This window comes from Chelonoidis abingdonii, chromosome 5, assembly GCF_003597395.2.
Source record: "Chelonoidis abingdonii isolate Lonesome George chromosome 5, CheloAbing_2.0, whole genome shotgun sequence".
Classification (NCBI taxonomy): domain Eukaryota; kingdom Metazoa; phylum Chordata; order Testudines; family Testudinidae; genus Chelonoidis; species Chelonoidis abingdonii.
In genome coordinates, this window is record NC_133773.1 from 70,713,918 (window position 1) to 70,736,082 (window position 22,165).

General features: G+C 39.4%; 1 protein-coding gene across 2 annotated transcripts in view; it reads right to left on the bottom strand.

Moving 5' to 3' along the window:
* The window catches only part of SPOCK3 (SPARC (osteonectin), cwcv and kazal like domains proteoglycan 3), a 451,893-nt gene that overhangs the window by 121,261 nt on the left and 308,467 nt on the right, over window positions 1-22,165 (bottom strand). For both annotated transcript variants that reach the window (XM_032776648.2, XM_075066358.1), the window contains one exon: window positions 5,827-5,953. In XM_032776648.2, coding sequence (XP_032632539.1) covers window positions 5,827-5,953 — 127 coding nt within the window. The remainder of the gene's footprint in view (window positions 1-5,826; window positions 5,954-22,165) is intronic.

Here is a 22,165-nt window from a genome sequence, read left to right on the forward strand (position 1 = left end):
ACTTCATTTCCCTAATTGTAAGGAACCAAGTTTGTCTACCTGGAATTTTTCAGGTGATTAAAAATGTTTATGGCTAAATGCTACATCAACAGAGTCCTTTCTCCTCTAAGAATAACTGCAGACATACCACCAACCAGATATACTTTTCATAAATAGGAAAGAAAATAAATCGGTGAAAAGAACTTGACATCCTCGAGGAAAATGCAATTAGTCAAAAAATTGATTTGTGGCTTATTGCCAAGGCTATTCTGGAATGAAACCAAAAAGCAAGTGGCAAACTTTGTTTTAAAAGTAGTTTGTTTCTGTAATACTGTCTTTTAAAAATACTGAAAGCATTGTTATTCTGTATTTATTAGGCCTAGGTCATCTCATACCTGGAACAAAGGTTGAGTCGTCAATTACACTGTATGTATGAAATCCAAGGCACTACATACAGATTAAGGTAGCATTCACTATATGGATAGAAAAATCTGTTTATAATTATGAATTATTACAGCTATATTTAAAATAAAAAATCCCTTATATTATGGAAGTGCTTGAGTATCTGTATGTAAAGTTGACTGAAAACCGACTAATCTACTTTTAATGCCCAAGTTGAGAGAAATGCAGAAGGTAAAACATGACCAATAACGAAAATATTTGTAGCAATTTTTTTTTTTATTAACTAAATCAGTGGTTCCCAAACTTGTTCTGCTGCTTGTGCAGGGAAAGCCCCTGGCAGGCCAGACTGGTTTCTGTACCTGCCACATCCACAGATTCGGCCAATCGCAGCTCCCAGTGGCCACGGTTTGCTGGTCCAGGCCAATGGGAGCTGCTGCAAGCAGTGTGGGCCGAAGGATGTGCTGGCCGCCACTTCCAGCAGCTCCCATTGGCCTTTTTACAACTATGCAGTTTAAACAGCACACATGCTATGGGCTTAATCTGACAGAGCAGGACATGGTATGTCCAAGGCAGCATCCACTGGGAAATTATACAAATGCACTGCACAGTTCTATAACACTGATATCCTTTATTGACTTGTGTTCAGAAAATGTATTGTACAATTTGCAGTCATTGACAAATATATTCCCAATAAAAGCAAGTAACTATATTGTACAAGGTGGCAGGGTGCTGACTGAGAAGCCCTTAAACAGCTCCTGCCACTCCAGCCCCAATTAAGGGGAATGGATTGGCGTTGCGTGAATAGCCCTGTGCCTGCCTGGTAACTGGCTGCACCTGGCAGTCTTATTGGCCCAGAGCTATAAAGGCTGGGAGGAAGCCAGAGAAGGGGGACAGGGAAAGAGAAAGGTCAGGTACATAAGGAAGTTGGGGCCTCCTAGTCTGTTGCCAGCCAGGCCTGTTTTAGGTAAAGTAGCTGTGAAGCCTGTATATAGTTGGGAACTGGTGGTGGGAAACCTTATGAGAATAAAGAGCATGGGTGTTGTACCAGCCTGAGGTGTCCCTGACTCACTGAAGAGGGAGGCCCAGGGGCACAGCATGAACCCCATTACATAGAACAATATTAAGCTTTCACTGAGCTTGAAGAGAATCAACATAAACTTTGCCTGGAGTAAAGGAACAAAAATATTTATCTTTTCCGTCAATTGCAAGAGTGATTGCTCCTTAAATAACCTCGAATGGACCTTTATTTTGATAAAAATGCATCATAAATTTGAGAGAATACAGAAAGCATAACATCTTAAAAAGAGGAATAAGTAAATATTTGTAAACAACTACGGATTTCCTGTAGTGTCTCACATTTTTAACAGTTTGCTGACAAAAGACTAGATTTTGCATTTGCTCCTAGTCCTGTGTAAGAAGTGACACACAGTAGGGCCACCTAAGGAAAAGCCCTGGAAGTGCAATATGAGAAACAATCTCTTTCCCCTTATTCCTGGGAAGTAGTGATTACTACCAGCTCAGCTGTGCTGGTTGGGGCATTGGAAGGGGAACACAGTAAATTCCCCACCACCCTTCACCGTGGTGGGAAACAGTACCAGACACAAAGAGACTATTTCCCTCCACACCCATGCAAGGAAAATGTGAGGGGGCCACACAGGAGCACGTGTGTGCATCTCTCTCTCTCTCTTTCTTTTATACCTGCCTACAGCCCCTGCACTGCTATGTATGGCCAAGCCATGACTGAGCCTATAGGACCCAATGAAGTCAAGGGACTCCTCAGAGTACAGTAAAGATAAACATAAGTATGGGTGGCAGAATCTTACACTTAGTGGGTTCATATAGCCCTACATCTTTCCACACAAAGCGACACAGTTTTGACTGCTTCAGTTACTGTGTGTCAGAGCTCAATCGTAATGATTTTAGTGCTAACCACTACTTGCACATCTCTGTGTACACCAGGCACTATATATCCTGAAAATGCATACAGTGTTACTAGCAGATGTACATATGAAATCACTGCCATCTTTTCAAAGGATAAATGAAATGAGAGAATCTGACTCTCTGCCTGCACAAGTTTTGCAGAACTAGTTACACTAGAAGCAACCAGGCTTGCCTTTTATGTCTCTTTTTTATTTGAGAATTTTCGAAGTTTTATAGAAAGAGCTCTCATTCCACACTCTCTGAATCTCTTAATTGCACAATGCATGTGTAGCTTCTGTTAGAATATCTGAAATTTCTGTGTCACAGTATTCTGAATACTGTGCTCTGAATACTGAGGTACTTCAGAAGCCAAACAAGAAACCATCACCAACATACAGATTCGAAAAATTAAGATTTCTGGAGATGCTCCTCCCTTACCTCTCTTGCATCCTCTCAATTGTACCCCTGTAAGGATGAAATGGCTAGGAGCCACCACCATTGCTGGAAAAATGTTGTCGGCAAAGAAAGGTCACCTGGACTCCTGTCTCTTCCCTAGGGAGTAGTTAGCAGCCTTGCTCATTTCCACATAAAAGGACTGGGGAAGAAACGGCTGGAAAGGAGGCATTCAGGAACTTTGAGGTTTCTAGGTTTGTTTTGTTTTGAATTCTCTTCAAAGACAGATAATTCCTTTGGGATGAGGGTAGGATAAAAGGAAGATAGGGTGACCATATAACAAGTGGGAAAAATCGGGACACTTTTTTGGAGGGTGGGAGGTGACATATAGTTGTGTATTTAAAACAAAGAGCCTAATATCAGGATGTCTGGTCACCCTCAAGGAAGATGATACACTCTGAAAAATGACAATCTGGCTTTGGCATCAGTACAGTGGGGAAACAGGGCTGGGAGAAATTGTAATGTGTAAATTCTATACTTTTAATACAGTAGGTTATTTGTTGTTAATCTGTTTGTGTTTGTCTGGCTTTTTAGTGGATAAGATCTTTGAGACAAGGATCAACTTCCTTTCTCTGCATGTACAATGCCTAGCCCTGGGGCCCATTTCCTGACTAGCCCTTTGAGTATTACCATATGGAATTACTAAACAATGGCAATGAGATATTTGGCATGATTTAAGCATGTTTCAAACAGGTTTTAATAGTTCCTATATACATATATGCATATAGTAATTTACTGTGAATTATTTATGACTATTTCTCAAACACTAAAGTCAAAATAGTATATCCTCATTTTAAAAGAATGCAGTATTTCCATTCCCAAGCATTCAGAGTCTCCAAAAACTCACAGCATTATTGGAAAAAAAAAAAACCTCCTGATGTCTAAGCCAGTCAATTTGGGGTTCTTTTTTGTTTGCCTTCTGAGAGTTTAAAGTGCACACAAGTCACATTTCCAAACTTTTCTACAACTACAAAGGCTAGAATCTGACTTTTAAAAAACGAATTCTGAGATTGTCACATAATCTCTTGACTCCAAGGGCTGGAGCTTTAAGAAATATTTTAAATGTAATGAGATTCGGGATAAAAATCGTAAGAGCTAACTGGCAACACTGAGAATGAAATATTGGTCATATCCTGCTTATCTTATCAAAGCTGAGCAGGACACCCTTCTTCTGGGTATGTCTACATAGCAGCCGGGAGCATGCCATCATTGCTTGAGCTAGCACGCTAAGAATAGCAGTGTGGGCACTGCCAGAATGCCTGTGGCTCAGTCTAGCCACCTGAGACCAAGTCCACATCATCACTTGGGTTCATGCTAGCCTGAGGCACCATCTATGCTGCAACGTCCACACTGCTATTTTTAGTATGCTAGATTGAGCAGAGCTAGTGCAAATCTGTACATCTGGGCTGGGAGGCACAAATAGAAAGTACAATCATATTTTGGAAAAGTTAGGGACAGATTGCAAGTGCAGCAGAAAATCAAAAGGAATACAGTAAATAGTAGTTCTACAATCTTTAAATGGGTAGGGTATTGAGTAAGTCAGTTGATTAAAATTCTATATAGAAAGTGGGCCTTTTTTTTGCCTTTACAGGTAATGAATGCATTGCTTGTGTATGATAGATGAATTTTCTTCTTCCACTAAAGCATCAGGTATTATCTTTTGGTGCAGATACTTTGATGGGATAAAGATCAGATGTCTATACTGATATTACATGGTGGATCTCGAGATGATATTGACTTGCTTGCAGTTCCTGCAATGAACAGAACTGCCTTCTCGTGGTTTCATTCTTTTTTCCCCAAGAAATCTCAGAGGTTAATGCTGGGCAAATATTCTTCTGTTTTGTTATGTTGTATACTGCAGGTTTCCATGCTGCCACCCCTTTAATTCAATGCATATGAGCTGTTAGGACAGTTAGCACTCTCAAAACCGGATAAGAAGGCGATATAAAGTTGAGTGTCATCGCCACACTAAAGTGCTTTCAGTATGGTGGTGATACTCAAATTTGTATCTCTATCATCCAGCTTCAAGAGTGCAGTCAAGCGTCTCAGTCCATGTTTGGGAGATGCTTGGATATGAATGAGTGTAAGTTTATTGAGAGAACATCCATGTAAGACTAAGGTGTTTGTGGTGCATTGCTGGAAACAATTAAGGGATTTGGCTAAATTTATACTTAGCACCAGCCCCAAATGAGTGTAAGAGAGTATGCACATAATTTTTCAATACGGTTTGTAACTTGCAGACCTGGTTAAATTTCCAATTGCTTATTTCCATGTATGCCTAGTTCATGGGATGCAAACTTTTCTTCTGGATGCAGACATAAATTACTGTAATCCATACCACTGTCACCTCGAGATTAGACTACTGTAACGTGCCACACCTTAAGCCCATTAGGAAACTGCATCTAGGGGAGAATGAAGCAGCTTGCTTATTATTAGAATCTCACAGTGAGCATGACATCTTTGCCCCAGAATCTGCAGTTGCTGTCTACTGGCGACTTGTGGGTAGAGTTTAAAGTGTTGGTCTTTCCCCGTAATAGCCTGAGACCTATCTACATAGATGACTGTTTCTCTCTTCATTCACCACTGCCGCAGTCACACTTTGCAGAATGGCCTGGCCTGAGTTTCCTTGATTTAAAAGAGAGGGAACTGTGAGTAAGGGGTTCTTCCTTGACTTTGCAGTTTACCCTCCATAGGTCTGAAACAGCTTGAATTTTTTATCTTCAGAGCATGCTGCAAAACTCATCTTCGAACAGGCATTTGTGAAGGCTGAGCTGGGCGGAGAGAGGGAGGGAGTAGGATTTCCTTATGGAATCTGAGGTAGGGGGATATTTTATGTATTTATTTATTGCTAACTATGTGTTTAATGTTGAGTGAGATTTGTTGCTATTCTGCTTTTTAGTCTCACAATGTTTCAGATTTTTTGTGGGTGTCAGCCTAGGATAGGATTTTATGCTGTTCAAATCAAAATAAATAACTGCTTCTTTTTATTAAACAGTGGGATATTTGACTGTTTTGGGAAATTGACTTTAGTAATGAATGAATTAATGAATAATTTGATTATTTTATTCTTACCTGAGAAGAATATGTATGACCATCTGATCCACAAACAGGATTGGTATAAACTACTGGACACTGCTTGCAGTTTGATGAAATGGGATCACCTCTCCATTGTTTATGGCCTAAACCAGCCTCTTTCATACTGTAAATAAACAAAAAGCATTAACTTGATAAGCAAAAGTATTTGTAAAAGCATATATATTGTCACACTATAATTATTAGTCACCTGAGGATCTTGTGTATTAGGTTCCAGTAGGTAAAAACATCTTTCCTACACACTTTCTTTCCCACAGCTTTTATATGACACTCATCACTGTGCAATCTGAGCACCTGCATGGTATCTTAATACCTAACTCTTTATAATAAGCAAAAAATGACTGAGAAAGAAGATATAGCAACACTTATTCTTATTGTTTTATCGGAAAAAAATCCAGCAGGTGCGCATATAAAAAAAAGTGCCAACATGAGGAAAATGTAAAATGCCTACCACACTATTGGGTTTATATATGAGAATAAAATAATAATCAGTGATTTCTGTGCACTATTTATCTACTTGGAATCTTACTAAGGAGTAGAAGGGGGGAAAAAAATGACAAATCTGCAACACAATCTCAATCCACTGGGCTGTGTCCTTAGCAGCGAGTTCCTCAGAATATCAATTTAGAAAGTCCATAGCATTGAAATTCCTCCTCAATTCCCTGTTCTTCCATTCCATGGTTCTCAAAGCATTTCACATGGAGACAACCAAGAAGGCTCTGCTAATCACTGGGTGGTTCATGAGTCACTGTTTGAGAATTACTTGTCTAAAGTGATTAAAGAAAACTAAAAAATAGAAAACAAAATCCACTTTTATTAGCACTCTTCAATTTATTTGTTAAAGAAGTAAAAATGTGCAGTGGCATACACATATACCCGATGGGGAGTTGCTGGTAGTCTAAACACACTGGCTCTGATTCTCATTTATGCTATGGCTTCTCTACTCCACTCTGGCAGTGAAAAGGGGATTTAATGTAAGTAAAAACATAATTTGTATGCATAACTGTGTGTACAAATATTGTACATTTGTGTAAATTTTGAATTATGGCAGTGTAAATGTGTTAATGTAAAGGAAATCAAGCCAATTGCACATAAAATTAGCACTTACTACTGCCAAAAATCAATGAGAGCTTAAATTATCTGCAGAATGAATGTTTTTATGCAAGTCAAACCTCCCCAGGAAACTGGTCAGAACTAGACAGTTACATGACACAAATCTCCACTTATAGGTCCCAAATCAGTAAAAACACTTAACATGCTTAGAAACTTAGCTGAATTGGGGACTGTGGCAGAGCTCTGACCTTGCTCCCATAGGTCCTGCGCTTCTAGGCAGTTTATGCTAGCCTCAGTGGCTCACTGTGACCCTCCACATAGCCCTTCTCTCTCTAGGGCCAGGGTTACAGTCTACTGATCCCTTTTTATCATAGGCCTGCAAGGAGGTTGGTGAGAGAACTCCCACAGTCTCTGTTCAGCCTCCTGTCCTGACAGGGGCCTGACTTCCCCTCCCAGGAGATGTTGCTGTAGTGATGGGCTGGGGGGAACCTGGACCCGCCCTCTACTCCGGGTTCTGGCCCAGGGACCCCAGTGGTAGCAGTTGTTGGCAGCCAACCTTTCACTGCCAGAGTTGCTACATTTCCCTGGGCTGCTTCCCCACAGCTCTCCTGCTTCTCCCTTCTTCACCCTTACCTTAGGGCTCCTTTAACGATGGTCCGAGGGTGTCCTCAGTAACCAGCCCTTCAGCCGCACTTCCTCACCTCTGGCTCCCTGGCTCTTCCCTATCTGACTGGAGTAAGCTCTTTTTATAGTATCAGCAGGGCCTTAGAGTCAGGTGGTCACATTAACTAAATGGCCTCACCTGACTCTTTGCAGGTTAATTAGAGTCAGGTGTTCTCAGAGCCCCTGCTCTGGTCAGTCAGGGAATAGAAAACTGTTAATCCAGTGGCCAGTATATCTGCCTTCTGCTATTCTGCTGTTCCCAACTGGCCTGGGTCTATCACAGGACATAGATCTGCAAAGGTACCTTACTCTTGACTGCAACATTCCTGCTATTCTCTATGGAATACTGAGTCATTCATGACAGAGTTTACTGTGAATTGCTTTGTGTACACTAGCATCAACTGAAGACTATGTTAACACCATTAATCACATTTCACTTGTAACCAAGACAAATCTGAATCAGATCTCTAGATATGAACAGTCAGTGAACTAATACTCTATGACAGCTACTTCCTTTGTCCTCACTTCTCTAAAAGTGTCTCGCTTTCACTTGTGTATCAGTGTAATTTGATCATTTAGAGCAGACAATCTTCCTCTTATCCCTTCTTCTTCTGCAGCTATAGGATGTTTTCAGTTTCCCAGCATGCAATGCCATTATAAAGTTGTATGAGAAAAAAACATTAAAAAATATTTTGCATAAGCTACATATATTTGCCTCATTTTTTTTACATGAGCAAACACAGCACATATATGTATTGAGAGAGGGAGTATAGTCCAGTGGTTAGGGCACTAGCCCAGTATGAGAGACCCTTGGTGCGGTTCCCTGCTTCACCACACATTTCTTGTATGATCCTGGGCAAGTCATTTAGCCTCTCTGTGCCTCAGTTCCCCATCTGTAAAATGGGAAAACAGCACTGCCCTACCTCACAGGGGTTTTGTGAAAATAAATACATTTAAAAAATATCAGGCCCTCCAACACAATGGTAATGAAGCCATATAAGAAGTTTAGATCGACTTTCCTCTGGCGATGTATAAAACACATTATTTACAAGTGACAGCTGTACCTCCCAGTTTGATATTAAACATACTGACATGGGAAATTTAAAAAACAAAAACTGTTTTACACCAAAAACAAACTACAGCATATGAAAACATGCACACTTCTCAATGATTAGTAAGGGTTTCCATTCTGAAGCATACAAATACTTTCTTACAGACATCTATTATTTAAAATACAAAGAGTGAGGGTTGTCCTTTACCATTTTCAGTTTTTCAAGGTATGTAGCCTCCAGCCCATGAATAAAAATATGTATGAGCCTTTGATATGTGAAGAGTTGAGAGAACGTATATTATACAAACTAAATTGAATTATAATAATTCCTACGTATTGATGATGGCTTGAACTAACATACAGGATATGATAACTTGGAAAGTTATGGAGTTTGAACTGTAAATAGGCTTGGAAAATTTAATCTTTTATAAGTATGTCGATAAGTATGGACTTCTTCATTCACATACACCATTTCAATGGTGAAAAGATATTATTTAATTTAATGAGAATAGATACTGAGATTCAAAAAGTTAAAGCTTTGTAACAGTTAAAACACACATTAAACATACTGAAATGGCTAAATATATATATTTTACACAAACAGGCAAAGTAAGAAACATACTACTTCAGAATTGATCAGAGTTTTAAGGATATGTACTTTGTCTATTTTGATGTGATGTTGGCAATATGTGTTTTAACTGTTACAAAGCTTTAACTTTTTGAATCTCAGTATCTATTCTCATTAAATAATTGTCTGATCCCTCTTTATTGTTTGACCCCTTTCCCCACAGTTTTGCACAACCATGAGAAAGTAAATAAATAAAAATAAGAAAGGCTTAAAATAAACCAGTGTCATCCGTCAAAATTACAAAAAATACTAAATTCTGCCAAACCTAAATATCAATCCACAGTCGCAGTTTTAACTCACAAGATATAAATAAACTTATTAAAGAAAACCACCACGTATACAAGTATAAATCTCGATTATACTTTTTCCCTTATGAGCAGCAGATTATCTATTACAAAATAAAGATATTTTAGTGTTTCAACTCTTGGGTATAGCAACGTATTGTGAACATTTATTAAAAAGAGTGCAGAGAGAAAAAAATCAGTACACATAATAGATGAGTAATTAATATTCAGTCTGCCATATCTTTATTTTCCTTATTATTTTTAATAGAATTAGAAGGGGGGAAATCCAGAATCACTATGATGTTCACACGCTGACAACGAGTAACTGTGCGATTGCATTGCTATAATTCTTCCTGGTCTCATTCTTTTCTTCCTGTTTTGTCATCCTTACTTGTCATGTAAAACACACAATGTAATGTGTCTTTCTAGGTCTTCTGTGATGTGGCCAGTATGCTCTTGGATACAATAAAAATCATAATGATATACAGTCCCCCTCCTCCCCTCCCTTCCAGATATAGTCTTTGCTGGTACTAAGAAAAGTAACAAAGTATACATGTATAAACATCATGGGCTGCATTTCCAGCTTAATTTTACTTGGAACATTTGTGATTACATCAATTTGCATGTACAAAAACATGCATATATGTGTAGACGAAGTAATTGCACACGCGAGAGAATTGTTAGGCACATAATTAGCCAATCTGCTTAATTAATCCTGCAAATACCTGTTTGCATACATCAGTGTAGTTTTCTGTATGCACAAATATCTTACCCACAAATATCATGTGCACAGTTAAAATGGGTCACTGAAACTGTAGCTTTGAACCAAAATTCTAAGCAACACTATTCACTTAAAAGCTTTGATTTTGTGTGTGTGTGTAATATATACTTAAAAGATTTTACACACACATACACTATACATAAATATACACACATACTTAAAATATTTTATTTTATGTATATAAAAAAATCTTAAGTATATTATATACACACACAAAATGAACACATTAGTTTGCCCAGAGAAGACTGGTAGCATGTTTGAGTTGCAAAGGAATTTATATTGAAGAGTCCTTGATTCAAATATCAGCAGAAGCAGATTTTTCAGAGTGCAAAGTTATTTAAAGTAAATGGAGTTGATTCATTGTTGCTATGTGGACCTTAAATGTGATTCAGGGGACTTGTACAATTCTTGCATCATGACTATTATTGTGATGCTAATAGACTTCTAAGGCACTGCTATTTAAAGGTTTTCTGATTGTGTGCCAGCATGCCGCTTTGAGGGAACTTGTAACTGGATAGTATCATTAACATAATTGGACGAACGTCTTGTTTAGCAGGAATCAAACTGTTTTTACTGGAACAGATTGGATTTTTTTTTTTTTTGGAGTGCTCTCTCTGTCTAGGACTTCCTTGAAGTTGCAAGTAGGAATGAAATATCACTGCCACTGCAATACTGAGGTTTTCCTTTTAAGAGACAAAATCAAGCAAAGCGCTGCTGTTCCAAACTTTTTGCTGTAATGTGTTGGCCTGCCACACTGCTTATGGTAAACTAACATACATAAGAAAACCCTGTGACAAGAAATAAATAGTTAATCAAACCCAAGAGAAATAAACAAAACAATGTCAGTTTTACAAAAGATCACTTAAGAGAGAAGATCACATAGAAATCAACTCATGACTTTTTAGCATTTTGAATCTCCATAGTGTTGAAAAAGAGATAATCAGAACATGCAGCATGCGGGACTATATAAGTGTGCTTTTGGGTTTTTTAGTATCTTCTAACAAAAAGCACTCAATAGGTCAGGTTTGAAAAATTACACATAAACTATCATTTTGATCAGACTTTCTCAACATACATATATGGTAGGTCTCAAGATGTTAATGGCCAGGTTCTTTGTGTGTGTTTAAAAGGGATAATACTGTTTGCTCATCTGAACTGGAGATGGGAAAATGAGGAACATAAAATAAAGAAATGTTCTTGAAGATGCAAATATCCATATTCCTAGTGCCTGCTTCTGCCAATATGTGCATCAATATCACATATCTAAACCATAAGGGAAACTTCTCCAGTGAGTACAGTTTCACTGAGTTCATGGAGTTGCATCCATTTACACTAGGAGAGAATCTGTAGCATTTACAGAGCAAAACCCTGGGACCTTTCACACTGAAGCTTTCACAACTGGTACACTTATAAGAGCACTAGGTGAGTTTTTTCTCCTTTCAAGAATGAAATCTTCTGTCTCAGGGCCTGCAGAAATCCCAAACTAAAACTAAAACCACAGCTCTTTTGCTTTGTGGTGGATCTGAGAAATGAAAAAGCTGCAGAGAGAGACTCTGATGTCCCTTGCTTGTCATGCAGCGGAACAGAACTCAGGGGCACCTTTGTCTTTGGAAAAAGATGGGGGAAGGAGTGGGCAGTTGGCTTGAGGAAGCTGATGAGCCATGAAATCCATGTAGCCGGCATGTTGGGCCATGACAATACATTACACAACAGGCCATAGTAGAGCTACTCAGATGCCTCTCACCCTGCCTGCAGATCAGACAACGATCAATCTCCACAATTCCTGCACTGGAATCCTGTGCACAGCCTGTTTAGTTTTGTACAGGTCACCAGAGGTTTACTTTGAATGCCTATATAATAAACCAAACCTAGCCAAAACTGCGCACTTTAACGGTTCAGTTTTTGTTTTGTTTTATTTTATTTTATTTTTTTTAAAGTCAACCGTGCCTTGTTGAATTTTCTGGACTTAATAATGTGTTGCCACATTCTTATACTGATGTTAGCTATTGAAACAGATAATTGTAATGGTGCAGAAAAATAAGGAAACCACACTCATCTCCTCCTTAGTAAAACCTAAACTTTCAGGATATATCTACATTATAAGCATTATAGTGGCACTCCTGCAGTGCTGCAGCACATCTACAGCAATGTAGACATTGCACTAATGGAAGGGGGTTTTCCAACATTGTCATACCCCCACCAAAAGAGGCAATAAGTAGGTCAATGGAAGAATTAGTCTGTCGACCTAGCTGCATCTACACTGGGGATTAAATTAACCTGTGACACACAAGGCATAGAATTTTTCTCAGCCCTGAGTGATGTAGATAGATTGACCTAAGTTTTAGATGTAGACCAGGCTTTAGATGCAGGGTGATCTGTGAGCAAGTTGTTCAAGAATTATCTTGGCTCTGCAGTTTTCACTTTTGTTAAAGCTCTTTCAGGTTGTTTTTGTTGGGTTTAATTCAGGTTTGTATTGCCTTATGGAACACATTGAATTGGAATTCTGCCAAAACACAAGTATCTTAGGCCTAGTCTGCACCTAAAACTTAGGGGAACCTAGCTATGTGACACAGGGCTCTGAACAACTTCACATCCTGTGTGACATAGTTAGGTTAACCTAACTCCCACTATTGTCATGGCTGGGGCATTGGCAGTCATGCCTAGTGGGAAAGACTGGAGTCAAGGGACAGAACTGGTATCAGAAACCAGGGCCAAGAGTCAGAAGCCAGAAACCAAAGCACAGTGAAAGAGCAGGGTCTGTCCCAGCAGCCAGCTCGGGTTCCACCTAGTTGCACAAGTTCCTGTGCCCACCTCTAAGCTTAAATAGGGTGCCTGGATCAATAAGGAACCCCAGGAAACTGCCAATCAGGCCCTCTGTGGTACATCCTGTGGTAGTTAGGTCCACAAAGCTCACAGCCCATTGATAGTTGCTTTGCCCGAACTGTCAGGCGATAGTACTGATGCTGCAGTCCCTCGGGGACTGGCAGGCCCAGGTTCTAGCCCCCTGTGAATCCTCACAGCTGTAGACACAGTCAGTGGAAGAATTCTTCCATTGCCATACCTATGGCCTCTAAAGTGGGTGAATTTACTACAGTGATGGAAAAACTCTTCTGTCGCTGTAGCAAGTGTAGTGTAGACATAGTCTTAGTCCCTAAAGAAATTTCTGTTTGTTTTGTTTTGGTTTTAATGTTATGTTCTGGAAATTAAAGATTAAAGAGAGGCAAACTGATTCACTTAAAATGGTAACTTTCTCTTCCCTTCCCACTGCCACAAACAATTGGCTAATAGCTAAGATAACTGACTGTTTGAAAAAAGTGCAGACTAAGTGCCAACACACTCACTTATCTTTTATGGCACATCCTGGGTGTTGTAGATGGAAGCCAAGAAAATTGTTTTGCCTCATGCCAAAGGGTGGACAGATACTTCACTTCTGTGCAGCCTAGCTGGGTACGCTAAATTACTGCCTCATTTTGGGTTCTGCAGATCTCTCTCTCTACCCTTGTTTTTTGGTGGCTCCTGGGAAGTTGAAGCCTAATAGCATCCAAGCAAGAGTGGAACCCAGTAAACTTCTCAGCAGGTCCTGCTGTCCTACCCTTTTGAAATTTAAAGACAGTTTTGTTTTCCTTGCAAAGTTCACCTTGACTGTATCGTATGCTTGTAAATCCCATGGTTCAGAAGATCCCTTGGGAAATGATGAAACCTTAGAAAGTATTTCTGTCATTTATTATCCCTCTTTTACACCCCATAATATGGGTGGTTAAAAAAAAAGAAAAAGACACATTAAAGTGGGGGCCGTTAGTAGAAAACATGGACTTCCTGCCTCTTGTACTGAGTAGCATTAAAAAGAAGGGTATTTGATTGTTAGTCTCTAACAAGTATTCTTGTTCTTTTTGCAGATACAGACTAACTCAGCTGCTACTCTGAAACAAAAAACAGGCACCACAGCACAAGTTCTGCAAGCTTTATCCAAACTACAAAGCCATTAAACTAATGGATAATTTGCATGATGAACACTTCATTACACAGCACCCCTGCTCCTGGATAGAAAACACTGTTAAATACAGTAGAACCTCAGAATTAAAAACACCTCAGGAATTGAGATTGTTCATAAATCTGAATGATTGTAATTCTGAACAAAACCTTACAGTTGTTCTTTCAAAAGTTTACAACTGGACATTGGCTTAATACAGCTTTGAAACTTTACTATGTAGAAGAAAAAATGCTGCTTTCCCCTTTTTCTGAGTAGTCTATGTTTAATACAGTACTGTATTTGCCTTTTTAGGGGGGTGGTCTCTGCTGCTGACTGATTGTGTAATTCCAATTTCAAATGAGATGTGTGGTTGACTGGTGAGTTCTTAACTCTGGTGTTCTGAATTCTGAGGTTCTACTGTACATGCAACAAGACTGTCCCTTCACACAGAGTATGGTATCCAGGGGCGAGGGTTTTGGTTTCTATTGTAAAAACAAAAGGGATTCATTCCCACACCTGTTGAATCCCTGAGGATCAGCAAGAAGCAAGTCTGCAATGGAAGGGGCAGGATAATGGTTCAAAGGCACCAAAGCACCTCTTCTGTGTGGAAGAGAGATCTATGTAAAAAGAGCCCTCCTCCATGTACTGATTATGCATGTTTGTTATCTGGCACACTAAACATTTCCCATGGAGGAAACTAGGACTCCTTATACACTGTAGAGAAAAATCCCAACTTGGGTAAGCAGGTGTATTGGATGGCTATAGGTAATTTTCCATCTGTAGTTTCTTTGAAAAGGGATTTTCCAGGATAATGCCTTCTAACATAATTTGTAGTATTAGGTGGCTCACTTTTCATCATCCTTTATATAGGATTTAAAAAAAAAAAGAAGAGGGCTGTTATATAAATAATGTTAAAGACTTGAAAGGTACAGTGCTCAGTACACAAGAAGGATAGCAATTAAAAAAAAACATACTTCCTGGGCAGTAGTAAGAGATGTAAATGACACATTTATTAAAAGTTTAAATTACGAAGACTCTGTATGAAGTAGAGTTTACAGCACACTCATCTCCTAGTTTTTGAATTTAATACTCTTTCAAAATATTGCAATATGCAAGCAGGAACACAGTTACCATTCATAGACTGCAGACTACTGTAAATCCCATGAATCTGGGTCTTGGGGGTCCCCAGGGAAGTTTTTGGGGAGACCAGAGTTTATCAGGAACTCAAAGTCCTGATTGGTGGCAGTGTATCAGATCTAAGCTGGTAATTAAGCTTAGAGGAATTCATGCTAGTACCTCATTTTTTTGGACCCTAAGGTTCAGATTGAGGAAAGATACTATGACAAGGCTATACTCAGAAAGACCTCAAGCCTTGCTGCTCATACAGTTTCACTTTGGTTTCTACTGCCTGTCCCTCCCTTTTCACATTTATCTCCTGACTTCTTCTCCTTTTCAGATCTATTCCACTCCCAACAATTTTCTATTCATTGAACTTTTTGAAACTTTGCACTTTTAGAGAGGGTAAGGGATTGACTCTGTGTACTCAATTTTGCAGAGGGACAATAGGGTTGAGGTCTTATTTCTCACCTCTACATATTATTTACTGAAAAAAACATTTTTGCTGTTAAAAAGCATGTTATCTCTGGAGAGACAAATCCACAGGTTGAGAACAGCAAAACTAAACATCTCTGATGGTATCTTCTAGACTAAGCACTGAGTCCGATTAGGTAGATAGAAAACTTAACCTAAATAATATAGACAGAAGCCCCTGGAACCCCATAAGATTGTGTCCCTAATTCATGAACTACTGGAACTCATTTACAAAACTTTTATTATACATTACATGAATATATTGTCTCATACTATAGAATTAGAATTTATAATCTCTATTCCATGATGAGATATCTTTGAGCTGTAATGTATCTTAATTAAAACTATCTTTAGATAAAATGCTTTTTGAGGAAGCAACCTGTCAAAAAATCCAATTTAAATTTTAAAAAAAGTAATTTATTTTTATCCACCCTGGGCAATCCTGACAATTACAGGCATAAAGCCTAATATCAGTACCAGACAAATTGGTTGAAACTATAATAAAGATCAGAATTATCAGACACATGAATGAACACAGTACGTTGGGGAACAGTTGACAAGTGTTTGTAAAGAGAAATCATGCTTCACCAATCTATTAGAATTCAAGAAACACATGGATAATGGTGATCCAGTGGATATAGTATACAGTGGGCTTTTAGAAAGCCTTTGACGAGGTCCCTCACCAAAGGTCCTTAACCAAACTAAGCAGTCATGGGCTAAGAGGAAAATCATCTTGCAGATCAGTAACTGAAAGATAGGAAACAATGAGAAGGAATAAATGGTAATTTCTCACAATGGACAGCGGTAAACAGCAGCATCTCCCAAAGATCTGTACTGACACCAGTGCTGTTGAACATATTACTAAATCATCTGAAAAGAGGGGTGTAGCGAGGCAATGACTCACCGGTATAGCACCTCCTGCTGGTTGTTTCGGGAATTAGTTCTCCAGCTCCATAGTGCCTTCTGCTGGCTGAAGTCTACTTGCCTCAGGCCCCCGTGTCCCTCCCAGACCCCTGTGCCCATTACCTCGGGGGTATGCCCTCTGCAGTACCCCCCCAGTCTCTGGGTCTCCCCTCCCCAAGGAACCCCCCAACCTCTATCCCCACCTTGCCTCAGTGGCTACTGCCAATCATCGTCCAGCCCTCGCTAGGGGCAGACTGCCCCGCTCACTGGGGCAGACTGCAATCTATAAACCACTCATCATTGGCAAGGGGGGTTTGGACCTGCTGCCTTTGCCTAACCCTGGGCTGCACCTCTGCAACCCCAGTACCTGCCCTGGACTTTCAGTGAGGCCTGCAACCTGGGGCTTTCCCAGGTTGGAGCTCCCCAGCTCCTTTGCCTTCCCCAGCCCTCCTCAGCCTCAGGTACCTGCTCAGCTCCCACACAGCCCGGTCCTTCTTTCTCCAGCACTAGAGAAAGACTACCTGAGCTGCTGTCTCACAGCCCTTTTATAGGGCCAGCTGTGGCCTGACTGGGGCGTGGCCCTAGCTGTGGCTGTTTCCCCAATCAGCCTAGGTTTTTCTCTCAGCCCCAGCCCTCACCTAGGACTGGCTTTTACTACAGAGGGTAAACAGCAAGGTGGCAAAGTTATTAGAGTATACCTAATTACTCAAGATAGTTAAGTCCAAAGCAGACTGCAAAGAATTACAAAGGCATCTCCAAAAAATTGGGTGACTGGGCAACAGAATAGCAGATGAAATTCCAAGTTCATATGTGCAAAACAACACACACTGGAAAACATAAGACCAGCCAAACATATAAAATGAAGGGGTCAAAAGTAGCTGTAACCACTCAAGAAAATGATCTTGGAGTCACTGTGGATAGTTCTCTGAAAACATCTGTTCAATATGCAGAGACAGTCAAAAAAGCTATCAGAATATTAGGAAAGGAATACATAAGGATATAGAAAATATCATGCTGTCACTATATAAATCCATGGCACAGGCATAACTTGAATACTGCATGTAGTTCTGGTTGCCCTATCTCTAAAAATAGACAGCAGAACTAGAAAACATACAGAGAAGGGCAACAAAAATGATTAGGGATATGGAACAGCTTCCATATGAAGAGAGATTAAAAACAGTCTGGGACTGTTCAGCTTACAGAAGAGATGACTAATGCTATCTCTATACTAGAGAGATCTCTCATGCAGAGTTCTCCCGTAGACATATTTAATTGATCCCCAACGAGCGGTGGTCGCAGTTTTCCCACCTGCATAGCATTGTGCACACTAGCGCTTATGCCAGCATACTTTATGTTGGTCGGGGGTGGAGGGTGTTTTTTCACACCCGTGAGTGACATACGTTTTGCTAACATAAGTGGTAGTGTACACATAGCCTAAGAGGAGATATTAGAGAGGTCTATACATTGTGAATGGTGTGGACAAAGTGAATAAGAAAGTGTTATTTACCCTGTCACTTAACACAAGAATTAGGGACCACCAGTGAAATTAATAGGCGGCAAATTTTAAACAAAGATAAGGAAGTACTTCATACAATGCACAGTCAACCTGTGGAGCTGGTTGCCATGGGATCTTGTGAAACCAAAAGTATATCAGGATTCAAATAAGAATTAGATAAGTTCACAGAGGATAGGTCCACCAATGGCTATTAGCCAAGATTGTCAAGGATGCAACATCAATGCTTGAGACATCCCTAAGTCTCTGACTGCTAGAAGTTAGTACAGGACGACAGGGAATGGATCATTTTATGCATCTGGCACTGGCCACTGTTGAAAGATAGGACACTGGGCTAGTTGAACTACTGATCTGACCTAGCATGGCCATATTTGTGTTCTTAATGTCACTGCCTCGCCAGGAGCATTCTCACTGTCAATGGTTTCAGACTGCTCTCTCTCCTGATTCTGTCCCAACCAACAGTTGCTCATGTTTTAGCCTGTGCCTGTTTCCATGTAACCAGCCCCTGCTACTGCCCAGATCTGCTCCTGCTTCAGCCAGTGACTAACAAATGACTTGTCTGATAAATATCAAGGTGATTAGGCAGTAAGCAATATATGTTTGTAGATAAACAGAATTTCTACATTTCTCAAGGTCCACATGTCATCACATGTAATTTTCACTGTGCATATGTGATCATAATGAAATATCATCAAGAAATGTCTGAATGAGACATTTTTTCTTTGCATTAAGTATAAAGAGGATGGGTTTAAAGTTTCTGGGTGAAATCCTGGGCTTACAGAAATCAATAACAAAACTCGTATTGACTCAAGTGGGGCCAGGATTTCACCCTGTAACTTTAGGCTTCACATAGCACAACTATAGTGACAGAATACTGCATGTCTACAGCCACAATGGGATGGTTTATTAATTTACGTTTTATAAAGCAATTGTTAGAATAATTCAGTAGTGTTATTCACAGCCCTCGAGCCACATGAGATCCACGGAAGTATGTCTTCCAAACCACTAGCAGCACTTTGTTTCCTTAGAATTTAAGATCCCCCCCCCCTTTTTTTTTTTTTTTAAAGTGTACAGCTCTTAACGATGATAATCCTTCCATATGTGCACCACTGAACATTAACACAACGCTACATGCAAAAGTCTATACAAGCCGGCCTCACCAAATAGCTTTAAAAGGTATGAACTAGTCCCATTTATTTCAACAAGCTGTTGATTGAAAACTAATTATGACAATTCAAGGGTCCACATTGTGAAGTATTCTTTTGCTCTTTTATGCATAAATATCCAATGAATATTTTTATCTAAATGTGGTTGAATTCTCTAACAAGTTATAGATGGTAAAGATCTGTTAGGGCTATGGTGCAAAACCACAACCATAGCCATTTGCAGTAGTCTTCCTGTAGAAGCAGAAAAATATTGAGAGCAAACAGAAAAAAGTGGCATGCTTTTGAGTGGGGTAGATAGGTGAGTAGATCCTGGTGTTTCAGGTATATCTGGTTAAGGAAGCCACTTCTGCTAGGGTCATTGGAGACTCCAATCTGCATCTCTAAAGCCAGTACTTGACTTTTAACCGCTAAGAAGATATTGCCAAGTACTTATTAAAGCTTCAGAGAGGAGTGGGGACCTTAGCTTGAAATTGCAAGGAGAGTGGGAGGCCTTTCACAAAGTTGCAGGCATTTTCAGGAAGTTCAGAAAAATGTTTCTTATTTTCTGTCTTGCCTACAAATGCTCAAAAACATGAGTATAAGCTGTTGTCCACCTGCTGAAAAGATCAAATTAATTTCACAGTTCATTGCAGTATCTTTGAAAGGGACAAAAGAAAGTATAGATCCATTTTTACCTGAAACCAGACTAGATGAGGCCAAAAGTCATCTAGAATGGACAGGCTCATTGTGCTTATTCTTGCTCATTTTGCAATGCAAGATTTAAGAAGAATTTTACTCACTTCCTATAAATATACAATCATAATCTGTAGTGAGAAATATCTGGCTTTAATTACCATGACTGATATTTGTGCCTCTTTAGAGGTACATAGATTTGAGAAAAGATATTTTATTTATGAGCCAGGGTGGGGTGGGGTGAGGACACAGCAATCATTCAGCAGACTCAAACGTACATTGCATCATGCATGTGGCCATTTCAGAGATATACTACAGTCATGACCAGCAGTACAAACCATTAAGAACTCTGTTTCCGAGAAGCATCATCAGGCTGTACACCCCTTGCTTTGAAGCCTTCATAACATATTATGCCTTGTAAAGTGTTTTGTAAGATCTCAAAGTCCTAAAAAATGTAGCATGTGCACTTAGGGATTAAAATACTATGTGTGTCTATGTGCAAATTAGGTTTCACCTTTGTACTCCTGAAAATTTACTTAAGTGCCTCTCAGGGGGTTGCACACAGCACTTTGTTTCACCATATCTCGACACCTTTACTTTAGCACCAACTATATTCAGATTCTTTGTTATTATAAACATGCTAAACATACAGATGACATTTTGAAAAGAATTTTTCCCCTTATGATTTGTATGCTAATTAAGAAATTCCTTGGCTATCTATACACCTCTGCAGCACTGAAATTTCACTTTGTCCTTTAGGGAAATTTCACTCTGCCCTGCAAAGTGAAAAAGAAAGCCTCTGGGGGAGGAAAAAAAGACACTCTCTTCCTGCAGGACAGGTGGAAATTTAAGGCTCCTTCAGTATAAATCGGAAGCAATGAACTGTGAATCTTTTAAACACTAATATAAGCTATTTATGAAAGTAATAAATTGCATCTTCCAAACTGTGTCAAAGTTTTAAAATAAATGTCACACTTAAAATGATACTATCCTTTACATTTAACAGCCTTTTTTTTTTGGTCAGAAATTGATGCTTCTACATAATACACTATATCTAGAATTACACAGTTTGTGATTCTATAACATGTTGCCATACCACACTGTAATCACTAACAGTCTGTTTATTTCAAAAAGCTTATTCATTTCACTTTAATGGGCAATGATCTCCCGGGAACTTGTGAGAGAAGAAAGAAGGTGATGATGACTTGTAAAATAATCACAACCCAGAACAACATCAGGGTGGGTGAGAGGCTATATAGAACAGTTTTATTATTTAGTGTGGATAGGAGACTTTTTAATTTACCAGAGAAAGGAATTTGCTTAACAAGTAATATATTTAAATAGCCTATACTTACTATGAGTACTGCTACCTGAGGGCTGGTCTACACTACGGGGGGAAATCGATCTAAGATATGCAACTTCAGCTACGTGAATAACATAGCTGAAGTCGAAGTATCTTAGATCGAATTACCTACCGTCCTCACAGCACGGGATCGATGTCCGCGGCTCCCCATGTTGACTCCGCTACCGCCGTTTGGGTTGGTGGAGTTTCAGAATCAATAGGAGCTCGTTCGGGGATCAATATATCGCGTCTAGATGAGACGCGATATATCGATCCCCAAGAAATCGATTGCTACCCGCCGATACGGCAGGTAGTGAAGACGTAGCCTGAGAAATACCAGCATTGTCAGTTATTTTGAAAATTAGTCATTACATCCATTCATCTACATTTTAGGTAAGAGATAAGATACAGATAGCGAACCAACAATATGTATGTCCAAAATATCACACACTGCCAATTCAGCAGATGTAAGGCCAACCCCACAATAAAATCAAGGTGGCCCAAAATATTGAAGCAACTAGGAAATCCTGACAGCACTGATGAGAATTAGAAAGCCATGCAAAGCATGAGTGAGATATTATGTACCTTCATAGCACATATGAATGTAGTTAATAAAATATATAGTACAGTTTAGGGACTTTCAATTTCTGCCCTTCTATGTAGACTGTTGGGGACTTAAAGATTTCATGTGCCATTTAACAT